General features: G+C 40.6%; 1 protein-coding gene across 1 annotated transcript in view; it reads left to right on the top strand.

The window, feature by feature from the left end:
- Positions 1-15363, top strand: part of LOC134858944 (cilia- and flagella-associated protein 46) — a 99559-nt gene that overhangs the window by 13956 nt on the left and 70240 nt on the right. Inside the window, 6 exon segments of the mRNA XM_063875186.1 lie at positions 2333-2453; positions 3333-3457; positions 3610-3728; positions 8476-8588; positions 10813-11025; positions 13082-13283. Of these exon segments, the coding sequence (XP_063731256.1) occupies positions 2333-2453; positions 3333-3457; positions 3610-3728; positions 8476-8588; positions 10813-11025; positions 13082-13283 (893 nt within the window).

The raw sequence follows: 15363 nt of genomic DNA, 5'->3' as shown, positions 1-15363 counted from the left end.
TGATTAATAGTAGCATGTATTGTTACCACAATTTGGTACCGTTCCTCAGATGTTCATCAACGTGTGTGTGTGTGTGTGTGTGTGTGTGTGTGTGTGTGTGTGTGTATGTGTGTGTATGTGTATGTGTGTGTGTGTGTGTGTGTGTGTGTGTGTGTGTGTGTGTGTGTGTGTGTGTGTGTGTGTGTGTGTGTGTGTGTGTGTGTGTGTGTGTGTGTGTGTGTGTGTACATTCTCAGGGCGAACCGGACCTGGAACCTCTTTTGTTCTTTTAAAGACTCCAAAGTCACAGACCTCTATTTATAATTTACAGTGGGGCAAAAAAGTATTTAGTCAGCCACTAATTGTGCAAGTTCTCCCATTTAAAAAGATGAGAGAGGCCTGTAATTTTTATCATAGGTATACCTCAACTATGAGAGACAAAATGAGAAAATAAAATCCAGGAAATCACATTGTAGAATTTTTAAAGAATTAATTTTCAAATGATTGTGGAAAATAAGTATTTGGTCAATAACAAAAGTTCATCTCAATACTTTGTTATATACCCTTTGTTGGCAATGACAGAGGTCAAACGTTTTCTGTAAGTCTTCACAAGGTTTTCACACACTGTTGCTGGTATTTTGGCCCATTCCTCCATGCAGATCTCCTCTAAAGCAGTGATGCTTTGGGGCTGTCGCTGGGCAACACGGACTTTCAACTCCCTCCAAAGATTTTCTATGGGGTTGGGATCTGGAGACTGGCTAGGCCACTCCAGGACCTTGAAATGCTTCTTACGAAGCCACTCCTTCGTTGCCCTGGCGGTGTGTTTGGGATCATTGTCATGCTGAAAGACCCAGCCACGCTTCATCTTCAGTGCCCTTGCTGATGGAAGGAGGTTTTCACTCAAAATCTCACGATACATGGCCCCATTCATTCTTTCCTTTCCACGGATCAGTCGTCCTGGTCCTTTTGCAGAAAAACAGCCCCAAAGCATGATGTTTCCACCCCCATGCTTCACAGTAGGTATGGTGTTCTTTGGATGCAACTCTGCATTCTTTCTCCTCCAACCACGATGAGTTGAGTTTTTACCAAAAAGTTCTATTTTGGTTTCATCTGACCATATGTCATTCTCCCAATCCTCTTCTGGATCATCCAAATGCCCTCTAGCAAACTTCAGACGGGCCTGGACATGTACTGGCTTAAGCAGGGGGACACGTCTGGAACTGCAGGATTTAAGTCCCTGGCGGCGTAGTGTGTTACTGATGGTAGCCTCTGTTACTTTGGTCCCAGCTCTCTGCAGGTCATTCACTAGGTCCCCCCGTGTGATTCTGGGATTTTTGCTCACCGTTCTTGTGATCATTTTGACCCCACGGGGTGAGATCTTGCGTGGAGCCCCAGATCGAGGGAGATTAGCAGTGGTCTTGTATGTCTTCCATTTTCTAATAATTGCTCCCACAGTTGATTTCTTCACACCAAGCTGCTTACCTATTGCAGATTCAGTTTTCCCAGCCTGGTGCAGGTCTACAATTTTGTCTCTGGTCTCCTTTGACAGCTCTTTGGTCTTGGCCATAGTGGAGTTTGGAATATGACTGTTTGAGGTTGTGGACAGGTATCTTTTATGCTGATAACAAGTTCAAAAAGGTGCCATTAATACCGGTAACGAGTGGAGGACAGAGGAGCCTCTTAAAGAAGAAGTTACAGGTCTGTGAGAGCCAGAAATCTTGCTTGTTTGTAGGTGACCAAATACTTATTTTACCGAGGAATTTACCAATTAATTCATTAAAAATCAGACAATGTGATTTCCTGGATTGTTTCCCCCATTCTGTCTCTCATAGTTGAGGTATACCTATGATGAAAATTACAGGCCTCTCTCATCTTTTTAAATGGGAGAACTTGCACAATTGGTGGCTGACTAAATACTTTTTTGCCCCACTGTAGGTCATTAAACAAATGCCTGAATCCCCCCTGATACTGCTGATGGGTCTGAGTTAAAAATCTGGGACATTCTTCCTTGTTTAGGTTTTGCTTTGTGTTTTTGGCCTCACATCTTATCTTATTAGCTTGTAGTCAGTGATGTCTCTATTTTAAAGAGTTCTCAATTTTAGAAAATGGGCCATGTAGTCCTGACGTTGTTTACTTTGAAAATAGCCTAATGAGGATAAGGTCGTAATAAATTCATACTATGTATATTAGTGCACATTTATCCCATGTTCTATGAATTATAGACAATTATGTAGACTTAGGAGTCTTCCAAAAGAACAACAAGAGCTTCTGTTATGTATACTAGCCATAAAATGCATATCTTTTCTATAAATATAGATCCACTTATGTATTCAATGATTGTATAGTTCCCTCAGGCAGTGGAGGATCTGGAGCAGTGGCTCAGCTCTGTGCTAAGGCTCAGCATCGCTCAGCCTCTGTAAGGAAGGTGGACGGATACCTGGCCAGACAAGGAGACGACACAGATAACTCAGAGAGGTGAGTGTGTTTTTACACGTATTTCTCATAGTTCTTTGAGTGATTTTATTGAGCTGTCAGGCTTCCTAAGAACCCAGTTTGAAAATTGCCAATAAAAGCAGCCTTTATGCCTTGTTGGATGTATTGCTCCTCGCTGTTAACGAACACTATAGACTAATGGATGTGTGATTTATTGCTGTTAAAGTTTTTGTGTGACTTTTCTACAGCCTTTTATTACATCTCCTTCTACATACAGTATTTGAATTCCCCCTGTCTATAAGCATCAGCCCATCAGAAATTGCAGGCTTAATACTCAGGAGGGAGAAGAGACTTGATTCCCCAAAGGAAACAATTCTTTTTCATGACCCTACAAACAAACGATCATTATTTGTAGTGTGTCTCTGTGTCCTTGCCCTGACCTCCACCTTTTTAAAGAGGACAAATAATGCTAATTTCTAGGTTAATATTTGTAGTTAGTGTCTCTACTGGACATGTCTGCATGCTTTAATGTTCAAAAAGCTCTTTATTTTTCTCATACTGCCTGTGCTGCAGCACCTCTTTTCACCCTCTGTCTGAAACCAGAGCCCAGTCTGCTCTGATTGGTTAGCTGGCCGGCTCTGTTGTGATTGGTCAATTTCCGGCCCTTAGCCTATCACGTAGAATATGTTGGAGCGCTAGCAAAAAGGAGCTTGAGTAGTGATGTTCCTCTGATACATAAGTAAACAAAGGAATCCAGTGGAGGTGTTTCAGGCATGGGGGGGAGAACACATTTTAGCCTTTGAGACCATTTACATGCACACAAACCTATAGAACACACTACAGGAAAGGGAAGACTCAAAATGGCATAATAGAACCCATTGAATAGAACTTGTCTCTCAGTGTTCTTTATTTCGACTCTAGGGTAAAGTTGTGGGCAACACTGGTGAAGATGGCCAGGAAACAGGAAGTTTGGGATGTGTGCCGAGCTGCTTGTGGATTCTGTTTGCTTTACGATGACGGGAGATGGGAGATTTCCAAGACTGACAGTAAGATTATCAGTGATCCTCAGACTGAGGGTAGAAGTATTCCTCTAATTTTAGATCTTTGACAGACAGTCATGTTGGCATTAGCACAAAAAAGGAGAGAGTTGCTTTCTATGGGGGGGATTAACTTCACACATGTTGTCAATTTAATCCAGAATGTAGATGCTCCGCAGAAGAGAGCTGTGCAGAGTGCCTTCACGGTTGTAATGGAAGCCAAACATGCGTGAGGGACTTGCTGCGCCTGTTAGCTGACGTCCACTTCATCAGTGCTGAGGTGTGTGCTTTCTAACACACTCACACACAACTCATTTAAAACTGTATTATGTCTTCACATGGCTCTTCTAGAATTGTTCTTCCTTGAGGGAATTATTCAAATATACACTCTCTGATTACTGATCATAATTAAATTGTTCAAATATCAAGGTCACTGTGACCTCACACAACAGGTGATGACAGTTTTACAAAAGTTTGTAATAGAGTAATATGATTAAATGATGACATCAAGGACACATGGATTTTTGTCACACGGATGGTTTTATTTTTCATTTTCAGGTTGATGTTGCAGTTATACATAACACAAAAACACAAAGTGTCTCCCCTCCCATCCAAATAAACAAAACAAAAGACAAACAAAAGTCAGTGCATGGAGTGAAACACAATGAGGTACGACACTAACACTGTGCTGATTGATGTACCTATATATTCTAAGTAAGGCTGCCAGATTTTTCAGAAAGGTGTAATATGCTTTTTCTAAGACTTTACGTGGTCTTTTCAAGAGGAATACAACTGTTCATTTCCAAAGAACATTTATCAATAAGAAGAGATTCTCGTGTTACTCTTATGCATTTCCTGGCCACACATGAAGCGATTTCCATACATTTAATTTGGGATTTGGTTGAAGATCTATTGAGACTTCGCCCAGTAAGCAAAGTTCAGGATATAACAGGAAGATAGTTCCTGGGATCTTGCTTAAGGTGTCACAAAAATTGTACCTCACGTTTGTACAAAGCCAGGTACAGTACAGGAAGGAGCAGACCTCAATACCACACCTGAAGCACATTTCTGACAGTTTGTGTTTGGATCTATGCAGTGTCTGTCGGGTGAGGTACAGTTGATGGAGGAACTTATAGTGAGCAGGGTGAATGGTAAAAGTAGCCGACAAACTGTTTTCCCATAAATCTGACCAGGGCTGTTAATCAGTTATTATATTCAGATCTGACTCCTGTCTCGCTCTAATTTGTGTAAACCTGGCTTCAAGCCCCCATTCAGCACAAAGGAGAACATTTTAGAAATAAATTGTATCGGACAACATGGATGTTAAATGCGATTTTACTGGTAGGTGGTGCTGTGAAACATCAAAGCTATTTCTTATTGGTGTTGATCCATCAGTTAAAGTTCTAAAAACAGTCAAAACCCTGTATATATATCGCAGCAAACCATGTCGTACAGACTTATTATGGCTTTGTAATTAGATAATGGAGAGGCGTGGTCCTGAGCTGGGAAGGCAGTCCCTCTGTGTTATTTTCCAAGCGTCACTGTGATATTTTTGTATTTGCTGGCCTGGCCACTTATTGCATGAGTCCCTGTGTGTGTCACTAGGCATTTGCCACTCATAACGCCCTGAGCTGCATTCACATGATACATGATGTGCTCTGTCCTCATGGCTTGCTTGCACAGCTACATCCAGCTCTTATCTGATTGGTTGCGATTGAAAGGTCAGCGGTAAATGAGGTCATAGTTAAAATAATTTGAACTTTGACCGCAGAACTTGGCGACAATTTCGAGCCTGTCTCCATAGAAACACAACGTCAGTGCAAAGCCTCTTTACCACTTATCATTAGAGACCCACTGTATCATTGCAAAAGCGTGGCGCCCACCCCCCAGGTTCCACCTCAGGTTAACACTGTTAGCTCGGTCAGAGCCATGTAGAGAGTCAGGTGCTGGCAATCCATCCGTTATAGACATGCTCTGAGTGGCTACACCTGAAGCTACCGTAGAATCAGAGCATTTTTCACCTCTTTAGCAACTCGTTCTATGGAAAACCAACCGGTGTATTCTATTCATAACACAACCAAACAAACCCCCATTGTTTAAAAGTCAGTAAAAAGGAACTGCAATCTGATATATAATACAATATCAAAAAGGTAATTACAAGTGTAAGACTGAATGGACATACAGTGGGGCAAAAAAGTATTTAGTCAGCCACCAATTGTGCAAGTTCTCCCATTTAAAAAGATGAGAGAGGCCTGTAATTTTCATCATAGGTACACCTCAACTATGAGAGACAGAATGAGAAAAAAAATCCAGGAAATCACATTGTAGGATTTTTAATGAATTAATTGGTAAATTCCTCGGTAAAATAAGTATTTGGTCACCTACAAACAAGCAAGATTTCTGGCTCTCACAGACCTGTAACTTCTTCTTTAAGAGGCTCCTCTGTCCTCCACTCGTTACCTGTATTAATGGCACCTTTTTGAACTCATTATCAGTATAAGAGACACCTGTCCACAACCTCAAACAGTCATACTCCAAACTCCACTATGGCCAAGACCAAAGAGCTGTCAAAGGAGACCAGAGACAAAATTGTAGACCTGCACCAGGCTGGGAAAACTGAATCTGCAATAGGTAAGCAGCTTGGTGTGAAGAAATCAACTGTGGGAGCAATTATTAGAAACTGGAAGACATACAAGACCACTGCTAATCTCCCTCGATCTGGGGCTCCACGCAAGATCTCACCCCGTGGGGTCAAAATGATCACAAGAACGGTGAGCAAAAATCCCAGAACCACACGGGGGGACCTAGTGAATGACCTGCAGAGAGCTGAGACCAAAGTAACAGAGGCTACCACACAGACAGTCCCTGGCGGCGTAGTAACACACTACGCCGCCAGGGACTTAAATCCTGCAATTCAAGACGTGTCCCCCTGCTTAAGCCAGTACATGTCCAGGCCCGTCTGAATTTTGCTAGAGGGCATTTGGATGATCCAGAAGAGGATTGGGAGAATGTCATATGGTCAGATGAAACCAAAATAGAACTTTTTGGTAAAAACTCAACTCGTCGTGTTTGGAGGAGAAAGAATGCAGAGTTGCATCCAAAGAACACCATACCTACTGTGAAGCATGGGGGTGGAAACATCATGCTTTGGGGCTGTGTTTCTGCAAAGGGACCAGGACGACTGATCCGTGGAAAGGAAAGAATGAATGGGGCCATGTATCGTGAGATTTTGAGTGAAAACCTCCTTCCATCAGCAAGGGCACTGAAGATGAAGCGTGGCTGGGTCTTTCAGCATGACAATGATCCCAAACACACCGCCAGGGCAACGAAGGAGTGGCTTCGTAAGAAGCATTTCAAGGTCCTGGAGTGGCCTAGCCAGTCTCCAGATCTCAACCCCATAGAAAATCTTTGGAGGGAGTTGAAAGTCCGTGTTGCCCAGCGACAGCCCCAAAACATCAGTGCTTTAGAGGAGATCTGCACGGAGGAATGGGCCAAAATACCAGCAACAGTGTGTGGAAACCTTGTGAAGACTTACAGAAAACGTTTGACCTCTGTCATTGCCAACAAAGGGTATATAACAAAGTATTGAGATGAACTTTTGTTATTGACCAAATACTTATTTTCCACAATAATTTGAAAATAAATTCATTAAAAATCCTACAATGTGATTTTCTGGATTTTTTTTTCTCATTCTGTCTCTCATAGTCGAGGTATACCTATGATAAAAATTACAGGCCTCTCTCATCTTTTTAAATGGGAGAACTTGCTCAATTTGTGGCTGACTAAATATTTTTTTGCCCCACTGTAAATTGCAGTAAGTTTTCATGATGATCTAAAGGATTATAACCAAGGTGGAATGACAGTACATGCCATGACTGGTGGACCTTCAGTGGCACAAACACGTTTCTAGTTTTGCTAATTATTCACTGCTCAAAAACAATAAAGGAACACTTTTTAATCAGAGTATAGCATCAGGCCAATTAAACTTCTGGGATATTGATCTGGTCAGTTCAGTAGCAGAGGGGGTTGTTAATCAGTTTCAGCTGCTTTGGTGTTAATGAAATTAACAAAAGCTGCACTAGAGGGGCAGCAATGAGACGACCCCCAAAACAGGAATGGTTTTCCAGGTGGAGGCCACTGACATTTTCCAACTTCTTCAACTTTTCAGACTGTTTTTTACAACTTTCACATTTGTCCAGGGTCAGTGTCACTACTGGTGAGGCGATACCTGGACCTTACAGAGGTTACACAGGCAGTCCAACTCCACCAGGATGGCACATCAACACCTGAGGGCAATATAGAGTACTGAGTGCCATTTTGAGATGCTGCAGTGGAATTTCGGCAAAACGGACTAACCTGCCGCATCATTCATTCATTTTGATTTGATTTTGTCTTTGCATTCAGCCTATTATGCAGGTTGATCACTTTCATTTCCATCGAACGTGATCTGAAGTGTTCTGAGTTGTTCTTTTGAAAATGCTGTGTGAGGAATAGAGACTGTTTGCAGAAGTAAACATGGGATTTTTAACAAGCCCATGAGGTAGATGTTGATTGGTTGGACTCCGACACTGTTGTCTTATTGTGTAGTCCCACTTCCCATCAATCCCGCAGCTCCAAGTCTTTATTAACTCCATCGATGTGTTAACTTGACGGCGCTTTGAAGAAAATGAAGACAACTATCTTCGGTAACTACATGACCCTGTCGAAACTCACTCACAGCTGCCTCTCTTCTCACTCTTTTCATGCCTCTTTGTTCCGTGACACATATCAGCTCCCTTCTGAGAGCTTGAGAATAATTTATTCCTTTAAAATATACCTACGTCTCATTCTATTGACGAAGACAGGTTCTTCCTGTCCGCCGTCAAAATAAAAACACTCACCAGCCTTTTTGCTTTGATCTCATACAGCTGGAGAACCTGTCATTAACACAGTGGGAGGTCTTCTCTTCTCCTTTGTTATAGAGTTATCAAACCTGGGAGTCACCTTGACTATCCTCTTTTGAAGTTACTTTGTTCTGTCTTGCTCAGGCCAGTGTCCAGAAGCTTCTGGCAGAGGGGGGGCAGCTGAACAGCCCCGTGGTCCCCGCAGTGGACAGTGAGAGCTGTGTGTCTGAAGAGGATCCGCACTGGGTTGGTTACAGGTGAAAACATACAAAAAGTTGGATCTGTTGCCTGTATTGGATGTCATTTTGCCAGTGCTGTATGTTTCTGCCTTGTTGTGCATTAAAACAATTATAATAATAATTTTGAAGGCAATTTAAGTCCAGATGTATGATATGAAATGCTTAACATTGTAAATAGTCACATCAAACAATTACAATAATATGGTATTTATAATTATGAGTAGCTATAGCAGCTATACAAGCAGCGATGGTACCTCGGAAACAGTCTGACAGAACAAACCTTAAGCAGTTTCAGTGACCAAATGTCCTTGTAATTTATTTTCCTTTTTTTATCTCTTGTTATCTTAAGATATGATTATACAATAAGCTATAATAATAATCATAATAATAATAATAAAGCCTTATTTATATTGCACTTTTCATACACGAGTTCAGCTCAAAGTGCTTTATAATAGGGCACACATCACAAATTAAAATTGAATAAAAAATAAATCAACAAGAAGAAATTCACCTCAGATCAGATGTTAAGAGCTTTTCTGAACACATGCAAGTATCGTTTCAATGTATTAAAACAAAAGGATGTAAAAGGTATAATAATAAAAACAATTACACAGATAATGATCCCTCTCAAAGAAATAAAATAAATGAAGGAAGACAAAATAAATCAATACAACAAAATATAAAAAAAACTATAAAACAAATAGAATAAACATGTATTCCTAATAAAATAATAACAATGTAAAAGTATTGATAATTATTATAGGATAAACCATTAAGAGATTAAAAGACCAACTTAACAGGAAATGCCGCTGATACAACTGTTAAATAATAGAAGTTAAAACATATAAAACCTTTAGAATTGATAAAAACAATATAACGAGGGTGTCACTAATACAAAGCCAATTTTAAAAGACGAGGTAGTAAGACCTAATTCAGTATAAAAAAAGATGTATATATATATACAGTATATTGAGTTTAAAAAAAATTCCTTTATCGCAATATCTATAGACAATTATTAGAAAAATGCTATCAGTTAAAGTAATCTTTGACTTTGTGTTTTGGAGAGAGGCAGCTCCCTCTCCACCACAGATTACTTCCCATGCAGGAGCAGCTCGGGAAAACTTTCAGTTGCTACCGCCGCTAACTGAGGGGCTGCAGACTTAAGATATGCCTGGCAAAAAAACTCTCAGCATCAGGGAGTGAGCTCCTGAGGCTGAAAAGCAGGAAGCAAGGGATGCTTCTCTGTACAACCAACATAAACAAGTCCTTGAGCCGTTTCTTTGAGTTTTTAGAAGGAAAACATTAACTTACTAGGAGTCCTGTAGTGTTAATAGAAAGAAGCCATATTCAAAGCTGAATAAATAGAGTAATATTGGACAACCGTTTAATTACCACCTGTTTGTGTGGCTATTAAATGTAAGTGTACAATAACCTCAGTGACAGGTGGTGCAGTGATGTGTTTCTTAAGTGGACAGATGTGCATTATTTGTAACAGAAGATAATAGGCAGTCATTTTAATACAATAAAATAAGTTTTATTTCCTTATCTTTTGAATCACTGCAGATCTAAAACCTTTTTTTTGTTGTTATTCTTTATTTGGATTGATGTTTTATTGAAAGTACAGTTTTGCAAATCATATCTCTTTAGTGACCCGAATATGGCAAATTAAATTAATGAAATAAAATAAAAACGAGAAAGTACATAGGGGTTGTTTGAAATGACAAATATCTACACAGTTACCTACTTAAAACCATTCTGACGCCGTGGTTTGGGCATTGCTTCAGACGTCATCAATGATGCTATTATTTTGGGCTACAATAATATAGACACACGCTGCAGAGCTGCGGGATCACACTGCGTCTGAACGGCCTATTCTCGTTATAAAGTTGACACATTACATTCGGCAGTGGAACTACACTGCTACTCTTTTCCTGAAGTTCACCTCCAGCACTTGGTAACATAATGTGGGCTGCGAGCTATCACTGCGCATCCTGCTGCTAAAACAAATTGGTGTTGAACGCCTCATTAGATAAAATATGTTTGACATTGTTAAGGTAGCGATGCACTCACTCTCACAGAATCTCTCAGCAACTATTCATGTAATAGTCCTGTGAAATAAAACTTTAAAAAGCAAAGTTTTTAAAGTTTGTTTCACCTTTTAGTTGTATTGGTCACTAGAGACAACACTATGTGTCCACTGTCTCTCTCAAACTCCAACTTTTTAACTCTCCCCTCCCCACAGAGACCTGATCCAGGCTCTCTCTGCCTACGCCACCTCCAGCTTCTCGCGGGCAGCGGAGCTTGGGGCAGAGATCAGGGAGCCGTGGGTGGTAGCGAACGCAGCCGTCTACCTGTGGAACTACAGCAGCCACTTGTTGGCAGCTGGGGAGTACCAACGCCTGCTTCCCACCTTCCAGACTCTGGTGACTGGGCTCCAAAAGACAGAGTTCACCGGGTAGGCTGCGTCTCCTAACAAGTGTCAGTTATTTACTAGAGCCAGGGTTAAGAGGGTTCCTTTAAAAATGCAAATTAAGATACTAATCTAAGTATCACAATATAAAATGAGTGTAACTTTATTACTTTACGTTACTTTTGGATTACCTCCACATCAAACTACTTTTACTTAAGTGTATTATGTGAATCTAACCTTAGAGAAGAAAAAAACAAGATTTTTAGGATAAAAAATGTGTCCTTAAATGTAGACTAGACCTACAGAATAGTAGAGCTTACAAAGTGTGTTAGTTTAATAAATGAATAAAAAGCAAACAATAACTCTGTTTTAGTAAACCAGGCTCTATGTCTACCTATAATGTATTAATGCATTTTTATCAGCAACCTGTTTTTCAAAAATGGAACAGTAATCTGATTACATCTTCTCTTTATGTTACACATTTTTTGCATCATGATTAGGTAATCCCATTCCATGTAATCTGTTACTCCCCACGCCTGATAGAGCTGTACCAAATAGTTCAAAGCTTTGAAACTTTATTCATAACATTGGCATTTTAATTTCTGAATCAAAGTTCAATGTTTTTTTTGGTTGCATTTCTAACAACTATGTGCAGCATCTTTGTCTTTGTCTCAGCCATTCATCCTGGAGTCCACACACACAGTCAAACACACATTTACACACAAATACTTGTACATACACACACTGTTTGATAAGAATTTGAAACAATGCATAGGCAATGAATTCTAACTCACCATGGTCCTGTACCTGACTAATGCAGCCAGTAATCCAACCTTGCCCTCAAGTACATATATATAATCAAATAGGTCATTAATCATGATGAATCACTGTATTTCAATGGATTTTGTTTCAGAAATCCTGTAGAAAGTGTAGGGTGATGGTATCCTATGTAAGGGATAATGTGCAGTGAGGTGGTCACTATGGGGAAAAGAATACCCGACAGGCTGATCAGGGAGCCCGACGCGAAATATCTGTGGGATTATTACACAGACAGATACTAAACAAAAATCACGACTCGACTCCAAATATTAATTGAAATTATTTGATTGACTCAAAAATGATCGTATTTGATCTGCTAAGAAGAAAAACCTTCCGTTCCACCGGGCATCAACGGCTGGAACTGCGACATCAACAACTTTACGGCAGCACTCATGGAGGTTTTCTGTAACTGTTCAAGTCCGTTCAGAGTTTCTGATCCACCAACAAGTCCTTAAACCCTGCAGAGCCCAGACCAAGTTCCTGTTAGTGTTCACTTCCTGTCTGTTCTTCTTCTGGATTTATCTGATGTCCACTGCTCCGTATTTTATCATCTTTTCCTTTCTCTGTCTTGATCCTCCTGAGCAACGGTCAATAAATCCTTGTCAGCTGTCTGTACTACTGCATTAACAACGTGTCACATGTTAGGATTTGACCAATCAGAATCGAGTATTCAACTAAACCATGTAATAATATATGATGACAGATTTTGCAGTTCTGTAACAGGATATCACAGATGACACTAATGCTATTAGACTGATGATACTTTTGAATTTAAGTTGAGAAAAGTTTTCATCAGCCCATTAATCATTTAGTCAGCCGTCAGAGGACTTCAGGGCAAACACAGTTCTAATTCAGGATTTCAGCTGACACAGCATTATGCACACAGAAAATAAATTTAGGCACGGTCAAAGTCAACTTTCAATAAATGCTTCTTCATTCATTTGCCATGGCACTGAGCTTCCTGAGGAACAGACGTTTGAGCTCTGTTCTTATTTCTATCTAGAAAAAGAAGCAGTGAACGCTCATGAAAACACCTCAACTGTCCTGAGCAGTGAAATAATTATGTGAATGTTCGGACTCGGCGATATTCTCGTGTAATGATGTTGCCAAGGAAATATGCATTTTGCGTTCCAAATCTGTGGCGAGGGTTTTCACTTCCATGAAGTGCTTAAAAAGAAAAACAAAGATATCTGCTGTTTGTTTGCCTTCAAGGACCACTTTCAGTTCTTGTTCTTCTTCATATAATGTCAGTTTGGAGCATTCTCTGTTTTGTATTTCTCAGGAATCGTGCTCTGTTTGTGCTGCTGTGTGATGCCGTGGCCCGGGGGTTGATTCAGCCTCTGTGCGGACCAGACGGCATCGAGCCAGCCCCGCCGGCAGACAGGAGCAAAAACAGACCTGAGAAAGGGATGGAGAAGGCTGCCAGCGGCCAAGGGGTTTTCTTAGACCCTGTTGCCCTTCAGGATGTTCGCAAGGCATTAGAGGTATGTCAGTGTGTGTGTGTGTGTGTGTGTGTGTGTGTGTGTGTGTGTGTGTGTGTGTGTGTGTGTGTGTGTGTGTGTGTGTGTGTGTGTGTGTGTGTGTGTGTGTGTGTGTGTGTGTGTGTGGGAAATGAACTCCTGTGTGGCATGCCTGTACGTTTTTTCAGAAATAACAAATCCTTCATTCATCCCACAGCAGGGACATTTATATTGTTGCAGCTAAGGGGACAGAGCAAATTAAAAACAGGTTTGTATGAGCAAAGTTTTAGTTTTATTTGTGTTTTTGACCTAGTTTCATTCCAGAAAGCAGATTAGTGCGCAGGTCCAGAAGGTTTAGAATGTCAGACAATGAAGTCTGCAAGTGTGGTATGAAACAGTGTTTGACCGCACGCTTCCACACGCCTGATAGTATTATTACTTGTCTTTATTTGTGATGTCGAGTTAAAAGTTGCTCTGAGTTGGTAGTGGACCGCCAAGAGACGGATGGAATTTACATGAATAACACCCTCAAGATGTGCCTGTTTAACACCACATGGTCTTCATTAGAGGAATCTGGATGCTCTCAAACGAGAGTCATAGCTCGAAATCATCTTGTGGACTAAGTGGCCTTGAACTACAGTATGTATTATTGATAACATACTACACTAACATTAAATAACTCCAAGGCTTTTTCTCCCAATCTACAACGAAAAAACACAACCGACATTAATCATCCTCTCATCCCAGCATTTCAGCCGCTGCCATCCGGCTGGAGAGTGAAAGTCCCCATGGCCAGCAAATCCTTTTTCCCATCAGCTGTGACCAATAAGAGGCTGTTTAAATAAGCCTCCCCTCAATTCAACCTACACACACACACACACACACACACACACACACACACACACACACACACACACACACACACACACACACACACACACACACACACACACACACACACACACCTCATTTCAACCCTAAGCCCCCTTACCAAGCATCAAGGATGCTTTAGACATTCTGCAACCATGACCACAACATTAGTCATTTTATGTATGTTATTGTATTTCTTGTTAACACTGCTGAGTATGCTGCTCTGTTTGTGATATTTAAATTGTGATAGACTAAGGGGAAGGACATCTCTAAGCAGTTAAGAACAGACTGGGCTCTGGTTTTGGACACGGGAAAAAAAAGACCCTTTTGAACATTAGAGTCACGTGTCTCAGTAGAAACTGGAAATAGCTATATGCACCAGAAATGAAAATGAGAAGTAAAAAAGTAAGAGCACATCCAAGGTACAAGAAAAACACAAATAGCAGCATTAAAAAGTATGTTAACATTTACACAGGCTAACAGGGGCGCTGCTCCCTCTTACTGTCGGCGTGTGCCCTCAGACCAAAACAGTGCCGGCGCTAAGGGGGGGCATTCGAGGGCCGTGCCCCCCCTAGCGGTCATTGATGCCCCTCCTACCAGCTGTGAAGCATATTCTCGATCTGTCACAATCGACTATAATTGACGCTGTGTTCGAAGTTGCTAAAGAGTTTTTAATGTCACAAAAGCAAGCAAGCAAGCATATGACTCAGCAGCTTTAAGACATGAACAAACTATTATTTTCCGCTTCACTCTAATGCAGGGTTTTCACCGGAAAGTGGGCGGGCCTGAAGTGACGTTGCGCCCTCATACTGTATTTTTCTGGGCAAAACTCTAATATAAATATAGTCAGGGTAAAAGTATACTGTATATTGCACCGGTTAATTTTACAAAAGAGTTGTTACAACAAGAACAATCAATGTATATATTTCATAGGTAGCATTTATGATTTTGTGCTTTTGCAAATAATAATACTATTCTCTGTCACTAATGTCTTTTTTAAATCAAACCAAATTTGGGTAAGATAGAACTAGGTGTCATAGCAGCAATAGGAGCGAATCACAGGATAAGTAGCAGTATTTGCATACAGTGGGGCAAAAAAGTATTTAGTCAGCCACCAATTGTGCAAGTTCTCCCATTTAAAAAGATGAGAGAGGCCTGTAATTTTCATCATAGGTATACCTCAACTATGAGAGACAGAATGAGAAAAGAAAATCCAGAAAATCACATTGTAGGA

The sequence above is a fragment of the Eleginops maclovinus genome, chromosome 22 (genome assembly GCF_036324505.1).
Source record: "Eleginops maclovinus isolate JMC-PN-2008 ecotype Puerto Natales chromosome 22, JC_Emac_rtc_rv5, whole genome shotgun sequence".
In the NCBI taxonomy this organism is placed as follows: domain Eukaryota; kingdom Metazoa; phylum Chordata; class Actinopteri; order Perciformes; family Eleginopidae; genus Eleginops; species Eleginops maclovinus.
Note: the sequence above shows the minus strand (reverse complement) of the source record. Positions and strands in the feature narration are given on the sequence as shown.